At 33.1% G+C, this 27,360-nt stretch overlaps 3 protein-coding genes across 5 annotated transcripts; 2 read left to right on the forward strand and 1 right to left on the reverse strand.

Moving 5' to 3' along the window:
- The first annotated feature begins 2,422 nt into the window (after window positions 1–2,422).
- Window positions 2,423–10,195, forward strand: LOC122608389 (tetraspanin-18). Of its 2 annotated transcripts, XM_043781489.1 has the most exons (7): window positions 2,423–2,822; window positions 4,055–4,154; window positions 5,432–5,512; window positions 5,594–5,698; window positions 8,655–8,855; window positions 9,267–9,323; window positions 9,679–10,195. In XM_043781489.1, the coding sequence occupies exons 1-6, from the start codon at window positions 2,509–2,511 to the stop codon at window positions 9,276–9,278; spliced, it is 813 nt and encodes a 270-aa protein (XP_043637424.1). In that variant the 5' UTR covers window positions 2,423–2,508; the 3' UTR covers window positions 9,279–9,323; window positions 9,679–10,195. The 2 variants fall into 2 exon arrangements, with proteins under 2 accessions (XP_043637424.1, XP_043637423.1); XM_043781488.1 differs by lacking the exon at window positions 9,267–9,323 and having other exon boundaries at window positions 2,425–2,822.
- Window positions 10,196–14,913: 4,718 nt separating this feature from the next.
- Window positions 14,914–19,800, reverse strand: LOC122608506. 2 transcript variants are annotated; one of them, XM_043781610.1, is made up of 6 exons: window positions 19,599–19,800; window positions 18,313–18,468; window positions 17,972–18,045; window positions 16,314–17,852; window positions 15,881–16,025; window positions 14,914–15,626 (listed from the first exon to the last, which is right to left on the reverse strand). In XM_043781610.1, the coding sequence occupies exons 2-6, from the start codon at window positions 18,449–18,451 to the stop codon at window positions 14,932–14,934; spliced, it is 2,592 nt and encodes an 863-aa protein (XP_043637545.1). In that variant the 5' UTR covers window positions 18,452–18,468; window positions 19,599–19,800; the 3' UTR covers window positions 14,914–14,931. The 2 variants fall into 2 exon arrangements, with proteins under 2 accessions (XP_043637545.1, XP_043637546.1); XM_043781611.1 differs by having other exon boundaries at window positions 14,914–15,623; window positions 19,599–19,799.
- A 6,595-nt stretch (window positions 19,801–26,395) lies between these two features.
- On the forward strand, window positions 26,396–27,337 carry LOC122606743 (photosystem I reaction center subunit IV A, chloroplastic-like). Its single transcript, XM_043779600.1, has 3 exons — window positions 26,396–26,713; window positions 26,926–26,991; window positions 27,081–27,337. The coding sequence occupies exons 1-3, from the start codon at window positions 26,471–26,473 to the stop codon at window positions 27,180–27,182; spliced, it is 411 nt and encodes a 136-aa protein (XP_043635535.1). The 5' UTR covers window positions 26,396–26,470; the 3' UTR covers window positions 27,183–27,337.
- Window positions 27,338–27,360: the final 23 nt, after the last annotated feature.

A 27,360-nucleotide genomic window follows, 5' to 3' on the forward strand; every position in this document is an offset into this window, starting at 1 on the left:
ACAACTTAACATATAAATATGGTTTAATAACTACTTAAATAATATTATTATATAAAATTATCTAAGTATCTCTTTTATTTTAAGCATTACCATCAGGGTTTTTTAATTAACATTACGATCTAATAATAATAAGGATAGAATCAAAATCATCATATTTGTTATTTAATTGAATTTTCATAAAGCCTAAAACTTAAATATACTTTTAAACTTGTGATTGTGAATTCAAAAAGGGGTGTATTGAGAAGATGATAAACAAATAATAGTTACGATAATTAAAAAGAAGGGTAAATGGGTCTTCTGAGTTTATCCTTATAAAAAAAGCTTTTGTCTTGTATTATAAAATCATTGTTCAATTGCCTTTTATAAGGTGGCTTATATACGCTTACAAGCCATAAAATAAAAAGTTTAACCAAACATCAAATTAGCTTATATAGTCTAAAATAAGCCAAATAAAATAAAAGTCATCCAAAAAAGGTCAGGGCAAACGCCGCTTAGTCTCAAAGTCAATTCATTTATATATATGTGTGTGTGTGTAACCAAAAGAGGATATGTACATGACAAAAACGAAAACTTTCGCTCTCTCACCACACGTTGTCACTTATCAAACACATCTAACTCTTTTTTCTCGGTTGTTCCATAATTTCTAGTCAATAGGGTTCACTTTTACACATTGGAGATTGTCGTAGTTTACAGAAATCCGTTATCATTGACAAGTCCAGTAATCCACCTCCAAGGCCGACCCAACAATAGTGTTGGGTGAGGCAGTTACTTTAGGCGCCCATAATATAAGGCCCCCAAATTGTAGATTTATTGGGCAAAGAATAGATTCGTTTTTTTTTTAAAAACTATGTGGAAACAATTAAAACTAGGTAAAAAAGAACAGACACTTAAGAATCATCACTAATTTTTCTTGAAAATCTAAGAATCATCATTCTTCTAGAAAACATAAAAATTATGGATTCAAGGTAAGTTGATTCTTAATTCTTTTCAATTCCGAATTTCTTGCTCTCCAATCTCTTGCTTTTTGCAACATTAGGTCACACTAGGGGTGTTTACGGTCCAAGAACCGGAACGAGCCGAATTTTTACAGGACCGAACCGAGAACCGTTTTTCCCAAAAAGTAGAGCCGAGAACCGAACCGATGTTCTCGGTTCGGTTCGTGCTCGGTTTGCATTCGGTTCTCGGGTCTGTACGGTTGGACCGAGAGACCGAGCCAGATTAACATATAATGACTTCCATCGGAGAGAATAGTGTCGTTGGCTGCTTGCATATTGCGAAAATTAATGAAACATAACTAAGACAAACAACTTATGGCCATAATTAAATTTAATGGCAGCACTTAAAATAAAACATATTGGCATGCTTTTATTTTCTATCTATATGAAAATAAAATAGTACAGACATCGAACTATGGAAATATATTGCTCAATGTTTTAAACCACTAACCACATAACAACCTGGCTTTCAAGAACAAGCATGAAGCATCCGAATATAATAAAAATTACTCTTCTCAAAAGTGAAAATACTAAATATATGAACTATTGATGTCCCATTTCTCGGTTCGGTTCAAACCTTAGGTTTTCACGGGTTAGACATGGACCGAACCGAGAACCGAATGACATAAAACTAGAGACCCGAGGACCGGACCGGTGAGCTCGGTTCTATTCGGTTTCAGTCCCAAATAGGTTCGGTTTTTCGGTTTTTTTGGTTTGGACCACAATATGAACAACCCTAGGTCACACCACACGCCCACTAAAATTAATTGATAAATTTGCAGACACAATAGCTATTGTTTTTGAGAAACTAATTAAATTCTTTTATTCTTTTATTTCCAACTTTCTAATAAACTCATAGGCTATTAGCAGACAGTTTAGAAACTTAGCAAGACTACTTCATAAATTTGGATTGCCAATACTTTTTTTATAACCATATTGTCACAATCGCAGGTTCATTTCCTGTTTTGCAAGCATTCCAAGTTTAAACTAAATGAAACATATTTCGAGATTGAACGTTAAAACCTCTTATACTTAATTTGTATCATAATGAAACAGACCTTTAAAATTAGTTTTACTTAAGGCTTTCAAAATAGTTAAGCTGACACTGTCCACCTCATCAAATTAGATAATCCATAGCTGTGTTATAACAGTCACCCCACCAATCACCACACCGCCCTGACAAACCACCGGTGACACTTGAAGGTAGTGTGTTATACGAGGGAGTGGGTCCGACTCGATAATACCCCGTACACCTTTAGAGCTGGCTCTGATTTGTCGTGACCCGTGTCATTTTTTACATGTGATTATTTGATGAAAATGCATTTCCACATGTATCCAAAAGCCCATTGGGCCATAATAACCACTAGTCGCCAGTTAACCCCCGCCACCCGGCATCGGCACCACTACATAACTGTTCTCCACTTCTCATTTTTAACAGAAGATTCAACTATCAAAAAGAAGAAAAAAAAACCTAACACAAAAATCAAATTTCTTCTCAAGTACAAAAATAATCATGAGAACACCATGTTGCCATACATTCATAGCATTCATTCTGAAATTCCTAATTTTTTTCCAAACTTTTATTGGAATCTCAATCATAATCTACTCTTCTTTTATGCTTAGTCAATGGCAAAAACACTCCCCAAATCCCCCTCTCTCTCCTCCGCCTTCACCTTTTTCTCCCTCTCCATCTCCGATTTCACCGGACTCCGCTTCCGATATTTTTACTGCTTCTAATCACATCTTCCTTTTCAATTTCGGTTATGATCCAATCACTAGTGTATATCATTCCGTCCATCTCCAATCCAATCCGATTCCCGCCCCCTGGTATATCTATATCTATATATCTATATATATATTTCTGATAATTTAGTTAGTTTTTATTGTAGTTTATTGTAATTTGTTATGTTATTGTATGTATCGAACTTTCGATTATTGCTATTACAGTATTTTATGTGTATATGAGGTAAAACATGTGGAAATTTAACTTCCAAATAATGCTACTTGTATGATGTCACGTGGACAGCGTATATGAGTTATTCGTCACTGAAAGAATTGTCGGATACATAGAGTAACAATATTTGAAAGTTGGGTACACACAATGGAAACATTATGCGCTGGAAGTATATAATCTTGAATTAATGCTGAATATAAGCCAAAAAAATCAATAAGAGTTAAGCAGTAGTGTTTTTTAAAAGTGTTTAACTTTAGCTGGTAATTTATAGGATGTATATTGCGTTAAAACTTACTTTTGCATGTTTTCAACTTTTTGATTATTGTTATTATATGTATCTAGTTAGCTCTTGTTACTTGTAAATTGGTGCCAAAGTGGCATCGGTTTTGACATAAGAGGTCACCGGATACATATAATAACAATAACTACTAGTTTGAATATACAATAATAAGTTTTAAAGTAAGATATATACAATGGATTTTCAGGTAAAGTTAGATGCATTTAGAAACAGTTGATATTGGAGGTCAGTTAGTGAGCTGCTGAGGATTTTTGGAGATATTTAAGATGTATTTGGCGTAGATTGTGTGATAGTATGTTTACTTAATGCAGAAAACATTAGTAAACTCGAAAATGGAGATATATTGTTGTAGCTTAGAACTTTTGTTAACAACAAATTCAACATGTCGTTTAGCTGGTTTCATAAATGGGGACATTTGAAAAGCATTTCACGTTTAATCCAAAATGAGGTTAGGAGGAACTTGGTTTATTTTTACTTGACGAATTCGATTAGTTGGCTGGGTCACTATCCGAGCGGTCCAAGTGACCTAGGGTGGTTTTGCATGATCCGTTAGAAAGTGATTTATCTGATACTAATTCATGGCTGATCAGTAAACATGATTATTTACCATCATTCAAACTGTTTTAACGAGTAAAAAGGAAAATAATAGGTCTTAAGTTTGGTTTGTGGACCTATAAATAGGTGATAGTGATAGTGTGATACAGACTGGGGAGTTCTAGTATTAATTAGAAGATGCTTTATGATATGAAGGTTGGTCATATATTGTGTTGCCATTTGCCAATGATGCCATACAATATAATGTGGCAGGTTCATATATGCATTCATGGGATTGGGTGTTGTACTGTGTTGCATCTCTTGCATCGGGCATATTGCAGCTGAAGCAATCCATGGGTGCTGCCTTTGCGTTGTATCCTTTATTCTGTGTTGGTGTTGAATGTTAATGATAATTATATACATTTGTAATAATATCTAAGATATTAATAATGGGTGATGAAAATTTTGTACAGTCATGAACCACAGATTATCAGAAGCTACCGATTTCAAGTAGGGATGGGCATGGGACTGGTACCGTACCGGTCCCGGTACCGACGGTACCGATCCCGAAAATGGCCAAAAGTAGGTACCGATCCCGGTCCCATATAAAACGGTACCGGTCCCGATACCGACCGGGACGGGACCGGGATATCGGTACCAAATCCCGACTAGTACCGAAAACATGGCTATTCGATTACTGTTAAATTATGTAGGTCTAAATCTGAAAACAGATGTAATGCTAGAACTTAACAATCTCTTACAATCTAATAAATGGGGTTGGAATCGTGTAAGGTATCATGTATGTAGATGATGCATTATAAAATTCAATTATATATGCAATGAGTTGTTCGATTAAGAATCAGGTAGTCAAGTGCAAAGTAAGAGCATCTAAATGCACTTTTGAATTATGACATTGATGCCCTCAATCACTGAATTAAAACTTGTTAATGTTGGCCCATAATGAACTTCAGTAAAATTTATAACAGAAAGTAGAAACATCAACTTAGCTAGAAAACTAAAGATAAATTGAATGACGTATATGCATATACCATACTATAACTTGTAATAAAAAGGTAGAAACTTAGATATATAATATGCATAAAGAGATATTCAGGACTAAATGGGACTAGACGGTTTTTTCGGGATTTTCCCGGTACCGATCCCGATTGGTACCGATCCCGCAAACCTAAAAAAGTAAGTACCGGTCCCGGTCCCACTTCCCGGTACCGGGATCGGGACGGTACCGGGACGGAATCGGGATTTGGGATTTTTGTCTCATCCCTAATTTCAAGTGACTTAGATTTGCAGTTGTATAAAGCATATTGTGTTTTTTAATGGTTAAATATCTCATGTTCTCGAAGTTAGCCCACACTGGTACTAAGATGGAACAATCAAGTTACAAGCTATATGTTACACTTTATGAAAAATCGTGTTTTGACACATACAAAACGATGATTCCTTAACAAAAAAAATGTCTGCTTTATTTAGCTTTCTGTAAGCAATTGTAATAATTTATGGGTATTATACACCTAATCTTGGCACAACCCATTGAAGTTTGATGGAATGTTTTGCGCCATGTTTTGTAATATTTTATTTTGTCAGACGGTTCAAAGTTCTCTCAGGTACTTCCTTAACTTACAATTTCGGCAGTACACCATTCTAAAAGTTACATTGATCCTGCTTGAGGTGGCCTTAGTTGCATTCATTGCACTTGATCATCGTTGGGAAAAGGTGTGATGTTGTAAACCTTATACATGTTGATATATATGCCGGTCGTAGAAGTTCACCAAAGTAACCACATTTGATCTGTAGGATCTACCAGAAGACCCAACAGGAGGAATTGATAACATCCGGGAATTCATAGAAGACAACGTTGATATTTGTAAATGGATCGGCATTGCTATTATTGTAATCCAGGTATGATGTCCTTTCAGAGCTGACTTGAAAGGAAATATTGATATGATAAGAAATTTTCACATCAATTGCTATATCGTCACCTCGAAAGTAATTCTCAAGTACTTTTTTCATTAGTGGCCTGTACGTGCTTGGTTTGCTATATTACCCAAGTGTGAGTATCCACCAGTAAGAAAAGTAGAGTATGCATTTCAGGTGATTAACGAGGATCAAATGGTCATGATGTGATGTCGACATGTCGGGCAGGCTATTTGGTAACTTTTAGGAATTTGATGAGAATTATAGGAGCCAAGATATAGTTTTCATGATTATACTAGGTATTTTGGCCTTTCCGTGAGGTATATGGAATGCATATATATTGGTAATGATTTCATTGGTTTTTTAAAATAAAACTTAGGTATTCAGGCCCTGTCTGTTAATTCCAGATTTAAAATCTTTGGCTGGTCAGTAGTTGTCACTGAACCCGAGAGTTTTGTATTTTTTCTTCCATCGACTCTCTTTTCTTTCTCTTTGTCTATCTTGATGTTTCATGATTTTGACCTACAACATGATTTTAGATTGCTTGTTAAGTTAACAGGATCAGTAGGCTGCAATATCTGGCTATTCATTGAGTGCGAAATACAGCTCAATATGTATCAAGTGCATACCCCTTTATTAGAACATAGTGCTGCAAAATAAAACTTAGTCTTCTTTGAAGCATTTTCTTGATCGTTAAAGTTCTTGTCAATGCTTCCAATATCCTTCACTCTAAACATATCTGAAGCTGGCTTAAGCAGCCACATTGTCATTAAGCTTTAGCCCTTAAAATTTATAATATTAGTTTCTTCTATCTTTTTAAAACAGGTACTTATGTGTGAAGCGGGGTTTAATTGATTGCTCTCAACTTGTATTTTTCAATCAGCTTTTCTTAACTAGAAAGAGATTTTCTCGGGGGTTTTTTTGAGTAATTGTTTCTAGTGAGACTAATAATTTAGAAATCCCTTTATTTTTAAATAATGCAGTACCAAATTTCTGAATCTAAACTTTCAAATAATCCATTTCTTAATCTTTGCTTAATTGATTTACTATAAGCAGTGTTAACTTCATATAACGCTGTTCCGAACATCTCTAGTTGAAATATTTATCAACACCTTACATTTTTGTGTTAAAAAGTTAATTATTCACATGACACAGAATAACATTTGAGACTTCCTTGATGTGATATTCTAGATACTTTTATACCCATATAAACATACACATTAAGTTGTATGTGTTATCGCCTGAATTCTTGGTCAACGATTCTCGTTAACATCTTTCATTAGTGCCTGTACAATGCTAGGTTATGTTCTTTACCAAGGTTCTTAACTCAAATGTGAGTATTTTTATTTTTGTCGTAGAAAATGTTGACCATTAAGAAATGACTGCCTTGTAATTTGACAGGATCAAAAGGTCATAGTATAGGTAATGTTGCACAGGGTATTTGGGGGCATTTAAGACATCTAAAGTCAATGATAGGAGTATACTTTCTGTTCTTATACCTTTTTTTTAACAGCAGATTTTCTGTTCTTATACTTGGCATCTGGGCCTTATAGCGAGGTGTACTGTTCTTGGAGATCCCTATATTTAATTATTTAGTTCTGTAAATTTGTCTGATATTTCCAGCATTAAGTTTTTTGAGCTTTGTTGCAATTGTAGATCACGTGATGTCATGATCGACGGTCTTCAGTGGACCTAAGAGTCATGTTTTCTTTCTCTCATTAGTTATCATTTCTCATTCTTTGTTTTTGTGGCCCTTCATGACTTTGACCACCCAAATGATGCTAGATTGACAGTTAACGTTGCAGACACTTATAAAAGTTAGATAGCAACGTGAGCAATAAGATACCCCTTCAAAGCTCCAGTGTCCTAATCAGGCTGCTGTGTGAACACTCGGTGCAATTTACAGCTCAATATGTATTGATGCAAATCCCTTTATTAGAACATTAGCAGTGCTGCTAGGGGTATTGCTAGATTGTGGGTGCGATGCAACCTGTCATATTCTTCATCATCTTTTGTTAATGTTTCAATGTTTCCAATATATTTCTGAGCTCAGTCTGAGAACAAAAAAGAGATCAAATGTGTTGTAAATTTCCAAGGCTGCTTAAGCGGCCACATGGGCATTAAGTTTTACCTTTAACGGCTAATTGTTGAACTAAGTGTGGTTTACCTGATTATTCTGAACTTGTATTTGTCATCCAACTTCTCTCAACAAGGATGAAATATTTCCAATTTTTTTGAAGTAATTGTTTACGTGGAACGAGACTTGTTAAGAAGAAAAGGTTGACTTTGAAAGAATGCCGAACCAGGCCTTTAGTATGAATCTTTACATATTTAGATAATTTAGGCTCAAGTATCTTATGTATCTTTGGATCAATCTCTTATCTTTTGGTTAATTTCCAACTTAAGTGCCTATTGTTACTAGCTCTACCTAACACTTTTCGAGTTTTCGGAACCTTCCTAGTTGAACTTTTCAACGTCTGTTATCTAGTGTTGCATAAAGCAATTACTTATTGACTCTAGATAGTGTGAGTATTTACCTGTTGTTTTCAACATGTTTCTTCTATAATTTCAAATTTAGATATACTTGTTTCATCAAGATGTTATGTGCATTTTTTGTTTATTTTCCGGAATAAGCATTGTTGTTTTTTATTTGTAGGATACCTCACCGCAATATAGTTTGATCAACATGTACATGGATCGAGTATTCTAGTCTAGGTTTTTATACTTTGATGACGTCTCTTTGTAAAGTTACTTCGTCTATGTTGGTATCTCTAATCTTTGTGTATGTTATATATGCATATACATGCGTACTAAACACCTGGATCTTGTTAGTACAGTAAATGCTGAAGCTGTGCAGTAAAGTTAACTTTTGGATATTCATGGTTCACAACATCTTTACAGATGAATAAGGTGATTTACGTTTTCATTGTCCTGTTTTCAGGTTCTGTGTATACTTCTTGCTGTAGTGTTGCGAATGATGGTATCTGTACAGAACACAGAGGATGATTTGGAGGAAGGTTCTGGAAGAGGGAGAGCATGGGAGCCCCTACTAAATCCACATACAACCCAAGCATCAGGGTCAACTAGTGGGGACAGTAAAGCTTTTCATTCCGACATCTGGAGCTCGCGGATGAGAGAAAAGGTACTCCTGTATTTTTCACATGTGTGGGATTTTTTTTTATCTAGTCCATGCCACTTTACTTACCCCTTTTTATCCTTCTCTCTCTATGATTGTTGTTTCTATATACCGATATCTTTTCCACACTGCTGAAATCAAGCTTGTGGCTCCTTCAAACTGTGTTCTTGGCCACGAATACCGGATGATAAGGTCTCAATTAATGTGGACAAAGTTCTTTTTTCCATAATGGATAAAGATAAAAACTGTGGTTTTTACATGTGAACTTTGCAACTCTAAAAGAAACTTGGGTTACTTGAATCTAATCGCATTTTTATTTCATATTTATCCCATCTGATTGGACATTCTTTGGTACTGAAATAATGGAAGGCACCTTATATTTTTGTTGTTAAGTATTAACAAGAGGTGGAATATTAGGCGGTTGGGTGACGGCTCAAAACGACTAGTGAGATGTTGCAAAGCAAGTCTGACTAGGTAAGAGTACGTTGAGCCGGCCAAAGAAACTATTTTGTAACGTCTGTTTACTTTATTTTTTCTTGTTGATACTCGAGGTATTAAATATGATTCATCAAAACGTATATTACTAAAATAATATGACTTCTATAAACAAAATGATTAGGATGTTTTGTGCATTTGAATAGACTTTAGATGTGTTTTGACATGTTAATCTAGTTAAATCTTCTAGCATAATCCATTTGACCCTTTATAAAGAAATATAATCCGACTCAACCCCAAATAGGTAAATGGTTCAAATTTATCACCTCTCCATCATAACTGGTGGCCGTTTATCTTTTGTATCACTAACCGTGTCATTTTTCTCCTGTTGCAGTATGGATTGAATGGCAATCAGTCAAATCAGAGTGCATAATAGCTGACATGAAGTCTAAGCACTAAACTATGAAGCATTTCATCTCCGACTAGTTGTGGATGTTCTGTGACAATGGTAACCCCCAATGATATTCAATGAATGTCACACACTGTCAAATTGATTTGTTTGCCTATTTGATTGAGAACGGTTAGTTTTGCTAAAGGTGCAATGATTTACCGCATCATGTTTGTGTTTGTTCTTTGTATAGCTAAAAAAGTGAGCGTGGGACCATTTTCTAGCTTCTTGCCCTATTTCAGGCATCACCGACACCTTTAGTTTAACATCTACTGGTATTTGCCATTAACTGTGTTGTACTATAAGCATTCATAGATGTACATCTGTGGTGATGAACCTATGATGTTAGCCCCCATTAACATTGTATATAATCTTTGTGCTCGGGTGTGTGTTTTGTGCTATTGTATTTGAAGAGACTAAAGAAATCAATTGAGTTCATAAATGAAGTTATTTGTTTTCTTTCTTTGATGGGTGAGGTCTGTCAGTTTTGTATCTAGAGGTTTCTTTTCTTAACTTCCATCAACGGTATCACAAACGTCGAGTACATGCACTGCATATTGTCTTACATGTTGAATGAGATAAGTGTTTTTTGATTTTATTTTACGGATTTAGCTTTTGCCCACTTTACCCTTGAGAACTATTCTTAATCAAAGCTGTTTTCTTACCTCTCTGACATGTAAACATGTTAAAGTAAAAAAAGACCCAGCGAATATTTTCTGATGATTGTCAATGTCATCTTGCAACTCACTGATCTGATCACTACACTTCATGGGAGAATCTTTTACCTTTTGCTCCTTGTGATGTGAATTTGTAATATGTCAATTGTCAAATTTGGCATTTTCTCTTTGGATCTTTTTACTATTTGCGGCAGTAAAAAATAATGTCTTTTAAAAGTTTTTTAAGTGGTAAAAGCTTGTGGTTTCGTTGGGTGAAAACAAGACGTGTAGAAGTAGAACCACATTATGTGGTCGTTAGTGATCTAAGTTGCCACTTAAAAAAATTTAAAGAAGCTAGTGATACGATGGTTGAAATCTATAAAATGATATTTGACATGTAACCTCTTTTTGTTGGTTTCATTTATAAGTGTATGCTTGTTTGGTGATAGAATTTTGAACACTTCTTGCTTGTTTTTGTCAATGAAGGGTATAACTTCACATGGGGATGAATGGGTATTACATTTCTGTAGTAGCAGTAGTTGGGATTTTGAAACATGAACTAAACTACTATACATATACTTATTGCAAAGGATCCGTGTAAGAACGTTTACCATATCCAGAATAAAACAATAGTTTTCTTTTCACTGAACATCACCGTGAATTATAAAAATCATCGTGCTTCAAAAGTTTCGTGCATCAATTTAACCATGATCTAATGGTCAAGATCTTATCCTATTTATTTTACTTTAATACCTGTTTTACAATACCCAACCTTTATAAATATATATCTCACTTTATTATTACATTCAATTGTAACCTGTATGAGTGTTGCAACTTTTGTACCTAATGGGGGTAAAATTGTAGAATATTTATTATGGGTTTGATTTTGTTCAAATAAACGTTAATGCCTCTCTCAAAAATGTTTTCAACCTTTTGACTTTAACTTTAAAACAGTACAACATAATAAAGAGAGATTGAACACCTTCAAAATGCTATAGTAGTTACTAGTTAACACCACAAGATCTTTTGAATAGGTTTCGGATTTAAGTTTTGTAAGAATAATCTTGTGGACGGTCTAGGAAAAGTTCGGAAGCGGCAACAAAATACTGGATTAAGCTGTATACATATGAGTTAAAACGACTATTATATCCATTAACTTGAATAGATAAAACCTCTTTATTTATTTTTTATAATAAAGAGAAATTATTTTTAAATTTAATCTTCATTAGACACACATATATGCTTTAAGAGGTTTGACTTCATGGTTCCTACATCCTTTACATCATATTAATTTTTTTTTTACAAATCGACATAGTTTAATTTAATTTTATTTTTCGAACATTTAGTCGGTATGCGACATTAAGGAAAACTCATCGTACAACGGTGAAGCCTTGCACGTACCCTAGGCAACGAGATATTGACCATGGACCATTACAAGTATTCGGAGGAAAAAACCCAAAGACTTGACATTTATGAGATTTAATTCTAATTTGGCTTGTAATATCCTTGATTTAGGTTGTAGTTGTGAGTAATTTCTATTTTATTATATCTTTTTCTACCTTTCTTATTGTATAAGATTTTCTTATTAAGCATGACAAAAACTTTCTTTATATACATCTCCCCTACAGACACACACACATTTTCCTATTTCTTGGTAGTGTAACAACATGAAATTTAGGGCATTATTTTTGTATTATAAATTCTACAGGGATATACCTACAATAAATGTGAAAACAACATACTATCAACTGCTTAACCATATCGAGAAAATAGAAACCCTTGGTTTCTTTTAGAACCAAAAAATTTAGGAGTTTATTTTCACACACAAAATATAGCCTCTTAATATCCTTTGTGATTCTTTACAGGTTAGTGTTTGATATGGTATTAATAATAAAAAGTTGCAACTTAATCAAAAATTATTAATCCATTAAATTATTAAAAATGTTTGTTTTCTTTATTTAATTAACAAAAAAACTATATTGAATTAATTCATACAAACATTATTTATCAATTTAATCACTTTATCAATCAAATCATTTAATGGTTAAAATAACAAATATGCCAATGTAAGAAGCATTGATCACTATAGCCGATTCAAGATCTTCCGGTCTATATGCTTAAATTAAATCATCCTTCGCTTAACTAGCAAAAACTTTGGATCACACACATATAAATTATCACTAATAATGATAATGATGATAGTATAATATCATTCCTCCGTATTATAAACTAACCTCCAACATAAACATTGTTCTGTTTAAGATATGTTGCAATTACTTTTTTATTTACTTAGAAAACTTTATAATGTATAAATAAATAAATAAATAAAGGGACATAATAAGAAAATTAGTAATATTTGGCTAGTCATTAAAAAGAGAATAGAAATAGGACCAAAATAAATAGCATGGTGAACAACTAAAATAAGATGTAAAAAGTAACAATAAATATAAATAATATAATAATTAATAAGTCAATAACAAAAGCAAAATACAAAAATAATAGAGGACCATTTCAAAGTACTTGTATGAATATTGGCAAGTTTATGTCACTTCCAACCCACCAATTTGTTTGGTTCTTTTTGTGTTTGTGTCATTGTCTAAGATAACAACACCTAATTAATATGGGATGGCCTCACTCGATCTTTCTATAATTTCTTTCATTGTGAACCAAGATTTATATTATAATGACATATTATTAAAATATGAAAAAATGTATTGCATATCATAGTTGTCGGCGAATAGATTAGATGATTGGATAGTGAAAAGTATGAGAGGTAAATACCAACGATTTGTAATATGTTTATTCTTATAAGTCGTGAAATGTCATAACATAGGAGATTTTATTATACACAAAGACACTTATATTCGAGTATTTGATTTCGATATAGGTTTTACGCACTGAAGTAACGAGATACACACGAGTCACGACTACCAGAAAGCTCAAATAATTTGGACAAGGCTTTGCAAAACCAGTATTCCACTACTACAGAATTGGGTTTTTGTTAGTGCTAATTTTACACGGATGTGAAAATAGACGTGTAAGATTGTTAAAATAAAAATAACTTACACGGCTTTAACGTTTCAACCATGTAAAAAATAAAACACGGAGCTACATACACATTTGGGCCAATACACCGTGTATAATTCTATGGAAAAAAAGGCGCTCCTTTTGATTTTTCATCTCCCTCTAATTCTAAATTTTGGAGTAGGACACTAATACGAATTATGGTCATTCCATTATAGGTTTGGTGATTCTTGAGACGTAACTTCGCAAGTTTTGCTTGTTATATTTACACATACCAAAATGTGGTTTGTTGTCGTTTAAGTGAATAATAGGGCTTTCTTTCATGTTTACACTAACGTGCAAGTATCAAATATGAAAGAAAGATAGAGAATAAAAAACATCTGTTTTTTCGGAAAATATAATAAAATGAAAATATATCTACAAATAGATATATTATCTATGATCTTGTTAAATTATTGTGACACCACACCTAAACATTACAAATAATAATAATATGATATGACTTCTAAGGAACATGGATATATTCATAAAACTCCACCTATATCTCGATCTCTCAAGTCTCAAAGCAATAGTTGTATGATAATTGTTTTTGTATGAGCCATGAATAAGTAGGGTGCCTAGGTGTATTATTTGTGGTTGAAGGCATGTATGGGTATGGGGCTTATTTGGGCTAAGTGTATTATTTGTGGTTGAATCATGAAGATGTAGGGACTATATCGATGTGTAACATAAGAATTAATAAATACTACATCTGTTTATAAAATCATCTTAAATATTATGTGACATACCTTATAAATTATATTCTGATTTTATAGGTAGGCCATGTGGTATTACGTCTAATATTAATTGAGGAAAATTGTAAGGAAAGTTAGTTAATTATATGTTGTAATGTTGTATCATTACTCATGGCTTTTGCATGTATTGAAGAACAAGCATGAGTTAAGAGTAATATTCATATTTTACATATGGATATATCATTATATGGATACTTGGACTCTTTGAATGTACTTAATAAAGAATAAAGAATGTAATAATTACTTGATTCATTCTTATCTTTCAACAAAAATGAACACTTACAAAAGAATATGAGAACAATAATTTATAATAAAACCTTAATACCCAAACATTTTGTAACCTTGCACTTAAAATGTGCCAAGATGACCATTCTGCCACTTTTTGTGTGTGTTCGTTTGCATTATTAAACAAACCTTACATGCATTATATATATTGCCCAATGTATCAAGACAATCATTTGTTTACTAATTTGTTAAGTCTAGGTGTTGTCCCCCAACCTGCATACAGAGATCACAAAGAAATGTAAAGAAAAGATCTTAAGACCTAGGTACAAGAACAAGAAGGCAATTATGTACACAGATACTAAACAAATGACAGCAAAATAGGTACCATTTTTTTTTCTTTTTGAAATTTGGAACACATTATAATAGTGTTTAATGGTACACAAATAATTGTGTTATGATTTAGGTAGTGAAAGCCAAAAAAAAAAAAAAAAAAATCCTCATCAAGCTCTACCAGTCAACTCCAATACAGATTCCTGCACCAATTCCTCTAACAACTTCCCTTCTATTTCCTTTCTTGTGTTATCAATTTCCAACCTCAAACCTTCCAACCACCCCCTCCCAACCACCTCCTTATTCACCACTCTCTCGACCACCACACTATCACCGTCCATGTCGTCCCAATCGCACCTTTCCTCCGCGGATATACATTCCTTCATTTGACCCCATACAGGGTCCACTAGGGTCGTTGATGACATTGCAATGTCATGTAAGCCGTTGTGCGGCCCGCTATAGGGCCCACGACCTGCAATATTTATCAACGCCTCGTTGACACAGTCAAAAACGAGTTTTGTAATTGATCTTTGATGTCTTAGTTTAGTCTGGGTCGGTATGGGCTCTTTTCCACTTTGGTTCATGTACTTGTCCCTCAAGGATGGATCTAAAGGGCTTTCGGGTGAATGCCACTTGCCTAAAAATGAGTTTGGCCGTACTTTATTGAGACCTGCCACTGATAGTAAGGTTTGAACGTAGAATAAACATTCTTGTTCCTCTGCTTCTGGATTAATGGGTGAGGATGAGCGTTTGCCGACATAAGGTGTGGATGACCCCACAGAATCATCCCAGGATAGAGTTCGGGCTATGGATCCAATTGGTGGAGATTTATCAATCAAGTTGTATTTCATATTCTCTATACCTGCTAATACAACAAGAAACATTAATAATATGCAAGAAAGGCTTATAGATGCATGTTGTGTGAAGACTAACAAAGATTACCCAAAGTTGTACTCGACAATATGCATAGCGAAAGTTTTATATGAAAATTAGCGGTGGCAGTTGACCCATTTACTTGTAAATGATCGATTTAAGTTATGCTTTATCTCTAATGGGTCAAAATCCATTACCCTAAAGGTATAATCATCACAATAACAATAGAGTTGTTTATGAACATACCAAGTGCATTTGGCTTGGAAATTCGATGACAATCTGTTACATGATCTTCTCCAAATTGTGGTTCCAAGACCGATATAGGGCTTGGTTGGTCCTGGTTCTCGTTATAGATTCCACGATATCCAGTTTTTGTGAAAGAAAATCCTACCTGCAATGTTTGATGCTAAGGTGCTCAGTTTGACAGTTCCCAAAGCAAGAAAGGTTTATAAATTTGATGCTACTGCACAACGGACTTATTTATATTATGTACATTTTCCAGCTTAGTGGAACACTAGAAAACTAATGGTTTGAAATCATATTCTTGTCTTGTTTATAGATTTTTTTTTTTTTGGAACAATTGTCTTGTTCATAGATGCCCTTGTATACATGAAAATAATGACATTCATTTAAAGTGCAAAATGAGCAAAAAAGAAACAGAGTAAACGACAAGCCATACCTCTTGCTTCAGGCCCGAACATGATGCTTCTTCACCGAATTGAGATCCTTCGTTACGAACATTTCTTGGGGGAGATAAAGGAAAGCTAGTAGGTTTAGGCACATCCATAGACTGGTTGGACTTATCTTTGCAAGATTTCTTACTTTTGGAGAAAAACAAACTCGAAACTCTGCCCTTGAATGATAATGATTTCAAAAGTTTTTCCTTCACCACATCCTTGGTTACATCAACTTTATCTTCCAAGGAACCTGGTGCTGCCATACCAAGTCGAGAACCAGATGTCGGAAGAGATTTTGATCTCAAAAGACTTGTAGGACTTTTATCCATGTCCTCCTTACTTTCATGGTTTTCCTCTAATTTTACTGATTTTTTAACATCAGATAGAGCAAGCATATCACCCAATGTGCTTGAGCTTCTTTGAATTTCTCGTTGTTCTGGAACATTCTTATTTGATGACATAACTGCCCATCTTTCAGAGAGGCGTTTCTTAGCTTCCCTGCAAACAGATGACTCTGGAGAATAAGATGCACGGCTGGAGGAGGCAGAATAGTGGCTGCTAAACCGATTAACGTAATCCCATGAGTGTCTAGAAGTTGGCGAAACAACTTCTGAATCACTAAGGTTTCCTGTTGCATAATCAATCTCCGATTTACAATATGAACTATCATCACCAATGTAACCATTTGAAAACACAGAAGAAAGAAGGGTCTCGTCTCTTCTAAGTTCACTAAGATTGTCAGATATCTCATTTGCAATCTCTTCAGGGTCCCCATCAAATACATCATCATGCGATGTAGTGCCTAGTGATGAAGAAGGGGGCGAAGCAACAACTTTGATGTTATTAGGTTTTACAGTGGTCGGTTTCAGTACCACAATGCGGGTTGGTTGGATTGGGTTATCATCGATTTTGCAACATTCAGGAGAAACTACAAAATCACCATTGTTCTTATGATTATCCATCAACTTAGAAGGTCTAAGAACTGTAATGCGTCTAGACTCGGGAGGTGGAGGACCCGACTGCAGATTGTATAGATTTTGCGAAAACAAAGAATTAGGTTCTTGTAAAAACTTGAGAAACAAATCTTTGTTTGAACTTAGAACTTCTAACGCATCTTGAAACTGTTGCGACTGGCGAAGCTTATCATTAGTAGATAAGCGTTTTGCTTCCATGAACTTTTCTCTAACAAGGGCCATCTTTTGCTTTTCATTAGATCTTCCTTTTTGTGGTGAATCGTCTCTTCTCACATATTCAAAAACATCTTTGTATTCTTCTGCATATTGATTCTCATGTTTTGCTTGTGTATCTACAAATCCATTCTCTTGCTGCAAAAATTCCAAGGATCCCGACTTGCTCCTGCGTGAAGCCGAACTGGATTGATGCCGATGTGGAAGGGCGTCCAGCCCCATTAGCTTCGCAACTAAATTGGATGGACTTTGTTTAGAGTCGTCTTCCTTGGACATTTCTTGCGCAATAAGCATCTTTATGGGCGTTACATTTGATTTCCTATTTGATGGCGATTTTCTTAAATTTGATACCATCTGGATGCATCAACAATATAGCACACATCAGCATAATATGTTAAACGTGAACCGATCGTGTCTAAACACAGCTGGAACATTACGAAATATACTATGATATAACAGCTTGGAGCAATTACCAATTTATCATCCATCTGATCATCAATCAAACTCGTACTGGACGAATCTGATTGTTTCCTTGAGAATGCAGAACCTGTTCCACCCACTTTTGTCATAAATTTTTACTGAATATGCTAACATATAATTTTCATATCAAGACTCAAAAAAGTCATCGTGCCAAAGAATATACTATAGGACTAAGAAATGAGCCTCGTGTTCATAAAAACATTATCTTCTAGAGGAAAAACTGATACAGTGTCATTACAACACAATTGGAATGATTGTGTGAATATAGAGCTTCTAATACAAGTAATTAAATGAAAAGAGGATGAGACGAAGAAGAAAGAATAATGAAAAATACCATCATTATGCGGTTTGTCTGTGAGTAGCTTGTTCCCTCCCACACTAGTATTCAAATCAAACAAATTCACCATTCTTCCCAAGCACCCGGAAACAGGTTTCTCATGATTTCGGTTTTTCCCATTCTGAATCCAGCTCATCTTCTATACAACTATACCTGTAAATGACACATTTTTATACATATAAGTCACCCACATAAATGAAGAGAAAACATGGTTTTCGAAACGAGTCCCCAAGGACGCCCATTTTCATATATGGAATCATAAACTACAAATCAAAAAGAGCAAATACATAAATGAGGCAACATATATGTAAATGGCAAGTTAAAAATTATGCCTTGCATAGTTGTATTGTATTATAAACTAATAGATTCTACAAAAGATCACATCTAATCAAATCAGGAAAAAAAAAAAAAGAATTATATTCATATGTAAAATATGATTCAGATATAATAGCATATCATTTAAAGACACCTACTTGATGATTACTATGTGAATCATGAATTGGAGATAACTTCATTCAATTTAGTAGGGCTAGCTAGAAGTGATAATGTAAGATAAACAGCACATATATATACATATACATATTATATATATAATAATAAAAGGGAAGGATAATAACAGGGACAAGACTAGTAAAAATGATATAGATTCCAAGATATTCACATGAACCTTCACATCAAAGCAGTCACTACTTGAAACAGTCTTCACAAAAATAAATTAAATAAAATCTAGAATAAATATAAAACATACAAAATCTATAATGGGTTTAATTTTTTAATTTTTATTTTATCATTATTTATCAATATATTAAAATGTTAGAAACACAAAAAAGCCCTCTTTTTTCAACTAAAAATCATATCTTTTTATTAGGAAAATAAAGATGCTACAACAACACAAAAGGAACCATTTTTTTTCAACTAAAAATTATACCTTTATATAATCTACAAAAACAAAATCCAAGAAAAAATGAACATTTATACAAAACTTAAAATACCCAAAATGGGTTCTAATTTATATTATTTTTATCAAATAAATAGATTTGAATAACAGGAAAAAACAAAAAAAAAGCCCCATATTTTAACTTCATCTAAAAAAGCAACAAACTTTAACATAAAATCATTGATAAATTAAAAAGCTGCAAATACAGGAAAATTACAAAAAGAGAATCTGATTCTATTTTGTTGGGAAAAAAAAAATTTGTAAAAATTATATTTTTAAAAAAAATCTAGAAAGAGAAAGTGTGTGTTTAGAAAGAGAAAGTATAGATATAGTGAAAAGTAAGTACCTTTATAAAGAAACTGTTAAATTGGTCGCCGGAATGTGACATTCCGGTGATGAAAACCGCCGGAGATTGGTTGATTTCCGGTTAATTTAGAGATCAGTGATTCAGTTCTGATTACACACACTGTAACACACAGTTAAGAAAGAGAGAGAGATCGAGAGAAAAATATATAAATATAAACTGGGAATAAAAACAGATATGAGTGTGATTATTACAACAACTTAAATATGAAATGAATATAAATAAATTATTATGTATATGTGTGTGTGTATGTATATAAGTTTTGATATTTGCAATGAAGGCCCTTCTGAGTTTTTTTTATTTGTTTTGAAAACATGTCATTTGATATTAATTTTGTTTTATGTGAGGACATGTAAGGTGAGATATGGTTAGGTTGTTTTCTTAAAGTTTTTTTTTTGATATATATAATGTTTGTGTTTATATTTAAGTCATGATGGTATTCCAGTTTAACTTATTAGGTGGACTAATCTATCAATGCTGATGGATTAGGTTTAAACAAAAGATATTAAAATCTTGTAATAGAAAGGTATTAATTCACAAGTGTGTTACACAGTACACACTACTTACACTTAATGTAACGGTTATGTTTTAAGGGTTTTTATGATTTAAGATAAGCCTTTTAATAAGAGATTTTCATATTTAACAAGTAATTGTCGAATAAATTAGAGCTTGAGCTCTAGTTATTTTTATCGTTTTAGTTGATTAACTTTGATAAGAGTAGTGTGTTTGCAAGTTTGAGTTTGATCTGATTGTTTCATAGCTTAAGTAAAATAAGTGATGTATCTTTTGAACGAGTAGTTATGCGTGGAAAAAAAAATGAACATTTTTTAAAGATTTGATGTATTACCGTTCTTTTCTACAGATTTTTAAGATTTTAACCATGACGGATATTAATTAAATTAAAAAATAAATCTTTTTTTATGATGATAAATGTAGATTTTCATGAATTACTTAGTTAAAAGATTATGAAATACTATAGAAGATTAGCATTTAACATTTGAATCTTTCACAAACAAAATGGTACGTTGTGCTCGTATTTCTTAAGTAGATCAAGCATTTACACATAGAAGTTCACATGCTGCATATTAAAAGTGATTATTAAAATATGTTTCAAGTTTAAAGTATAATCTACGTTATCAATTCTCAGGTGTTATTTAGTGTTACAATGTTACAATTGTCGACAACTTACAATTATGCAATCATTTATATACTTACAATGTTGATGATGAACAACTAGGTTCTTTACGACTGACCAGCTATGTAATGACTTTTGGCTAATGAGTCACCCCGAATTGAACGGAGTTTTGGATTTAACAATTTATACGTAAAAAGTAAAAGAGTAATAGGTATTTTCATATAACATGTGCTAAAGTATGTCGGTCGCATGTTTGTTACTTTTTTTTTTTATTGTAGCCGGGTGATACTCAGCACACACGTATATAAACTTATGTTTTTTTTGCCGACAGATTTGATAACTAAACTCTTTACATATTTTGACTTTTACCCCTTTGTGACCAGAGGTCCTTATCGAAGCAATCTCTCTACTTTTGGGTAGAAATAAAACTGTTTACAGCTCATCACCTAGCTCCCCGTACTCCACTCAGTAATTAAGTCGATCTTGTTGTGGTTGTTGTTTAGGTATTTTCATAGAAATTTCAAAGTTACTCAACAAGCTATCTACGATTAATGAACTATAGTTACAATTACTCGCAACTAACAATAGTGTAAATTATAATGATAGTAATATAATTATCATAATCGATAAAGTGTTTAGAACCGTTGAGAGCAGGTGATGTTGACCCCCAAAAGCATGATTAAGAGGGTTTAATTGTAATTATAGAAAACCTAGGGACCCACCACCAACAACCATTACCATGCAACGTTTATATGTCTAAACAAGACATCACCACTAATTACTAGCAAATTGCAATAATTAAAAGATTGTTTTGAACATTTTTTAATTTGATTACATGTCTAAACAAAACATCATCACTAATTTACTTTTAAGTGCTAATTCAACTAATGACTTGTATCAAATAAAGTTTTATATATTGCTTATTTGTATTTTTCATTTGTACACGTGTATCATATAGCATCTAATATGGTTCGATTTTAAATAAAAAGTACTCAATTTAATTAAGTAAGTGTGTTCGATGTTTTATATAGAGAAATAATGGATTTTGCTTAAAAATTGGAGATATTAAAGGTCAGGCAAATCATGTCGATGTTTTATATAAGAGAAATGGGTTTTGCTTAAGTAGGTTACGAAGCTAAAAAATTGTGAAGATCGACTTGTTCATACATACACAGTTATGATATCGGGAATGTACGTCTTACTTTGCCGCAAATAAAAGACTTCTAAGTTCTAAACAATACATTTGATCCAACAATCTTAAAACTACCACACGACCTCTATTTTACAACGACACATCAAACCACACGCCCCTAAGATGACAAATTAATGTGACACAAACATACGTATAGCCACTCGAGAGGAATCACTTAATATATTGAGTGGTGACACGATGAGATGTAGTATCTCCACTAACCACCAATCCACCACTACATCTCATCGTGTCACCACTCAATATAATTGTTTTGTCGGAAATGTTTGATTGGAGGTTTGGTGTGCTTCACATCAGTTGTTTGAGCCATGGTTGATTTTTATCTGTTTCCATACTTTTATTAAGTGATTCATCTCGAGTGGCTATACGTATGTTTGTGTCACATTAATTTGTCATTTTAGAGGCGTGTGGTTTGATGTGTCGTTGTAAAATAGAGGTCGTGTGGTAGTTTTAAGATTGTTGGATCAAATGCATTGTTTAGAACTTAGAAGTCTTTTGTATATATGTTCTAACTCCTTAGTGAAATATTATTTAATTTATATACTAATATAATTTACCCCTATCCGAAAAAAAAAAAGAATGCATTACACATAAAACAACGAAAAAAATTAACGACACTACACTCCATTTGTCTTCGACACCCCGTGACTAATGAATACTAAGCAAGCTAGCTATATGCCGTTAATAAGTTACTTTAGTTAGAAAGGTATGTACACTACTCACTTTGTAAATGAATATTGAAAATATTATACATTACGTAAATAGGAATATTGGAAATGCAAAAGATAAAACAACTATAATTTAATATTTATAATTATCATCTAGATTTATGGAAGGAAAGAGTAAGGGGTGAGAATAGTTCACAGTAGTTCTACTTATATAAAGGATCACAAGAGAGGCGTTCAAAATGGTACTCGAATTCAATTACGATTCAGAGTGTTCAGACACATCACACTCCGCTCGAGTCGAGGCTGCCACTAGGCCCTTATTCCTATCATCCAGGGCGAAAAGGATGAGAAAGAATAGTGTGTCATTTTGGAACCGTTTATGAGTTTTCTCTTAGACTAATATAAAATTAAGTGAAGGCACATTGATAGTAATATTGGGAAGTTCTCAGATCGAAATCCATGTACCGTATTGGTACACAAAGCGCACACCGCGTAAAACTTATGTCCGCTGACTTGTTATCTTTATACATGGATCACAAAATTTAGTTTTTTTATTTGCCGCTTACAAGTTTCCGACTCATAACTTAGAACATTCATCTATGGGCTCATATGGTAGATGTACCACTGATCCTCTTGATTATTATCTTGATTTACATTTGAATATAAGAATAATGCAACTAATAAAAACAAAATATTAACAAACAACACATATATAATCTGACTAGCCAACACAACTGAAATTCTTTCATATTTGCTAAGTTTTTGTTATGTTTGATATTTTTGTTTTTAAGCATATTTTGTTCTTTAGTAACTTGTTTTGTTTTCAAAAGTAATAAAATCTATCTTTTTCAAACTTTAGTGAAGCGGATAAATGCATTAATTTATAGTATCCTAACATGGGTCGGCCCATACTTGTTCGTTTTTGCATATATAACAAATGCATTATGCTTTATGCATATACAAAGTACGAGTATATGATTTTCTGACCATTAAAGTTACTAAATTATCAACAATGATGTAAGACCATCCATAACAAGGGAAATTTGTGGTGACATGGAAGGTGTTTGTAGTAAGACTATTGATGTGGGTTGTGACATGGAGGATGTCCATCCATGGTTGTTTATAGAGAAGGATGAGGAATGATGAGGAGAGATAAAGGTAAAAGACAAAAGTTACTTTGGAATTTATATTGTTGTTTGTAAAAAGGATAAATATATTATTATTGTGGGTAAAAAGTGTTTGTGGGATGGATGAATGAAAAGCTGACGTATGTTGATTAGGATGTTTGTTAGAAGGATATCCTGAACTGATGCGGATAGTCTAACATTACTGCGAATGGAAGGATGAACAGTAAATTCCGACTTTACTATATATATTTGACTTATGAGATAAGTATTAGAAAGCAACTTAAATCAACTGGTTTTGTGTACGGCTTTATTAGCTTAGATCGGCGGTTGAAATCCTAGCCCCCTTTCTCTTATATTTTTTTCTTTTCAATCTTTACATGCACGATTTTTTGGGCTTCAGACATCATTGGGCCATAAATAAATATTTTCCCTGATAGATATTTGGACTTTTCTATTTATTTATCTATAATAAATATTCTATGGTTAAAAGCTTTATTAACGGATCACACTGGCTTTGTATTTCTTTATGTTTGACATAACAAACTATTGAACATGGTAATAACATTACCTTTAGGTAGACAAATATTTATATTCTTTCTTTTTATATAATATTGCAATTTGCACACGTAAACATGATAGTTGAAGCCTGTATTCTGGGCTTATTAGCACACTAGTATTAATGATACACAAATTATTCGAAGATGAACAATGGAAGGTGATGGAGTGTGCAAAAACAGGTTGATACGAAAATTATATTGACAAATTAAATAATTCGCCATACACATTATTTATGGGTTTATCCATGCAAATCTTTAAAGAGTTCAGCTATATCGAAAATGACTCTTGTTTCTTTATTATTGGATAATAATGTACATTAATTAATAGCTGTAATAAAAGTTATAAAGTTATAACAGTTATATCAAAGTACATCTTTAAGTCTTTACCACACACAAAATAATTGGTGACAAAAGGTTCATAACTAACTGCTCAAATTGGCTTATAATCAGTTGCCTGCTTAGAATGATTGACAACATACGCCTGCTTAGAATGATTGACAACATACATGACTCACTCAACTATCGGAGTTTTAAGGATATTTCCGCTTAAGAAAATGATAAATCAACTTAACTCATATGTTTAAAATCAATTTTAAACTTTAAAAATTTGACACGTAGTTTCCACTAATTCTCTTTCTTAATTTTATTATTCGATTATTCCACATGTCATCATCCTATGATTATGTTGATTTTTAGATATATGAGTTAGATAGATTTATCATTTTCCTTAAGGTTAAACCAGTGTTAATTATGATCAAATGGACCGCGCCTGTTATCGGTTGATAAACATGCTATTGGAAAAAAATTACAAATTCCACCTGGTGGTAAAGGAAGCACATTATTATTATTATTTTTGAACATCGGAGATTATATTAATAATATCTTCGACAAGATGTCAAAGATAAAAGGAACTTACACTAGACAAGATGGACTAACTTGTCATGATGAGCACACGAAACTAAACTTATTACAACGAGACGACAACCATAAGTAAGAAATAGAAACAATAGAATGAAACACACTCTTGCTGGTGTCATGCTTCAACTCGAATATTGCTTGTTTTCTGTATTTTCATAGCAACCACCACCAAGCATATTATTATTATTATTATTATTATTATTATTATTATTATTATATTAATATCATTTTATGTATAAATTAAGTCAATATAAAAATGAAATCGTTGTAAAAATGTGTCACTATTATATGTCAATATCTGTCTATAATCACAAATAAAGACTCAACATGTTAGGATAATTTTGGCCCTTGAATGAAAATGAAGGGCCAAGATTCAAAGATTTGAATCTTGACCCTTGATTTTCAATCAAAAGCCAAGATTTCTTCAACTTGGGTCAAGTTGAGAAAATAAGTTGAGAGAATACTTCTCCTAAAATTTATCAATCACAACAATTAGGTTTAGTTTGAGAGTCAACCCTTAAAATAAGATATCATGTCCTTTGTAATGATATCATCATTTCTCAACTTTTTTATTTTTCCTTCAGTATACATATGTTACGAATTGATATATGTTTTCCGTAAATACATAACCAACATTCAAATATAATAATTTGGTAAGATCAAGTGGGGCAACATTCATTCAACTCCAAATTAAACAAGATAAAGTTATGAAGCAGCTACAATTAAGGTACATTATTGCATTATCTTTGAAAAATGTTTTTATTGGCAATAATGTCATGTTAAGGTATTTAAAGCCAGTTAATATGAAGACCTTTAACGTGATAGTTAATTGCCAATAAATTATCATGCAGATAGTCAGATAAATAAAGCTTTTGACAACATTTTAAAACATTTGAAGACACTTTCAAACACAAGGCCCATTTTCCATTTTAGCTAATTTGGAGCATCAAGTTGCGAAGCCCAAATGGGATTTTGTTGGATATATAATGATGACCCAAAAGTCAACTCATTTGGGCCAAAGTTTAGAAAGGAAATGATATGGGATAGCATTATCCAAATATAGGATATAGGTGTCCACATGGCATTACATAATAGGCTGAAGCAATTTAGAGTCAACCAATATTGTCCAAGAAAAAGATACCCACCAAATAACTAAAAAAAAAAAGACTTGTTGATATCACTTGGCTAAACTTCAAAACAAACTAACTAGCTTTCAAAAACATTTGTAAAAAAAGGGAAATGGCTAGCTGCAGTATGGCATCTGCTGCTACTGGATTTGTGGTGGCACCAAATGTGACTAGTAGTAACACAAACACAGTCAAGTGCACCATGGTTATGTTTTCTTCAAAAAATACTAATAGTTCTAGACTTGTTGTAAAGGCAGCTGCTGATGAGGGTGGTGCACCACCTGCTGCAGTTTCTACACCTGCCAAAGAAGCTGCACCTAAGCCACCTCCAATTGGACCCAAGAGAGGAGCCAAGGTAGTATTTGCACTATTATAACAAAAACCTTACTTTTAAAACTTTTGAAAACACCTCTATTGGGTAACAAAACACTAATCATTATGGCAGAATACCATAACTGCCAAAGGTGTCAAAATGGGTGGGTTGGGTAAAACCATAAAAGACCAAGATGGATAATTTTCAGAGATATGCACATGCCTAGAATTAACTATTTTGTATAATCTGTGTAGGTGAGAATTCTCAGGAAAGAGTCCTACTGGTTCAAAGGTGTTGGATCAGTTGTGACTGTTGATCAGGTAAAGCTAATACTTGCAAGTGTGTGGCTAGTATATTTGTATCGAGGTGTCAATATGCAATTATTCATATTGTATAATGTGCTGTGCAGGATCCTAAGACACGTTATCCAGTTGTTGTGCGGTTCAACAAAGTCAACTATGCAAATGTATCAACAAACAACTACGCGTTGGATGAGATTCAGGAATGTTAGATGAGCTTCATGTTCATGTTGCCATTGTAGAATCGAGAATCCTTCCATTACAATCTTTTGCAACATTTTCTTACTGATTGATGTGTAAAATAGCTTCTCAGTTTATCGAGTGTCTAAATTCTATATATGGTTTATCAACCTTGATTTGATTTGAACCAACTGGGATATCGTCATATTG

This window comes from Erigeron canadensis, chromosome 7 (assembly GCF_010389155.1).
Source record: "Erigeron canadensis isolate Cc75 chromosome 7, C_canadensis_v1, whole genome shotgun sequence".
In the NCBI taxonomy this organism is placed as follows: domain Eukaryota; kingdom Viridiplantae; phylum Streptophyta; class Magnoliopsida; order Asterales; family Asteraceae; genus Erigeron; species Erigeron canadensis.

What these genes read in the sequence shown, in the direction of transcription:
- LOC122608389 (XM_043781488.1), top strand. Translation starts at nt 2,509, where the DNA reads ATGAGAACACCATGTTGCCATACATTCATAGCATTCATTCTGAAATTC. An exon ending in TTGCTATTATTGTAATCCAG is followed by an intron (nt 5,699 to 8,654) that starts GTATGATGTCCT and finishes TCCTGTTTTCAG; the next exon opens with GTTCTGTGTATACTTCTTGC. An exon ending in GCTCGCGGATGAGAGAAAAG is followed by an intron (nt 8,856 to 9,678) that starts GTACTCCTGTAT and finishes CTCCTGTTGCAG; the next exon opens with TATGGATTGAATGGCAATCA.
- LOC122608506 (XM_043781610.1), bottom strand. Translation starts at nt 18,451, where the DNA reads ATGAGCTGGATTCAGAATGGGAAAAACCGAAATCATGAGAAACCTGTT. An exon ending in AGACAAACCGCATAATGATG is followed by an intron (nt 18,046 to 18,312) that starts GTATTTTTCATT and finishes TGGGTGGAACAG; the next exon opens with GTTCTGCATTCTCAAGGAAA. An exon ending in TTCCAAGCCAAATGCACTTG is followed by an intron (nt 15,627 to 15,880) that starts GTATGTTCATAA and finishes TTGTTGTATTAG; the next exon opens with CAGGTATAGAGAATATGAAA.
- LOC122606743 (XM_043779600.1), top strand. Translation starts at nt 26,471, where the DNA reads ATGGCTAGCTGCAGTATGGCATCTGCTGCTACTGGATTTGTGGTGGCA. An exon ending in GACCCAAGAGAGGAGCCAAG is followed by an intron (nt 26,714 to 26,925) that starts GTAGTATTTGCA and finishes TAATCTGTGTAG; the next exon opens with GTGAGAATTCTCAGGAAAGA. An exon ending in CAGTTGTGACTGTTGATCAG is followed by an intron (nt 26,992 to 27,080) that starts GTAAAGCTAATA and finishes TGTGCTGTGCAG; the next exon opens with GATCCTAAGACACGTTATCC.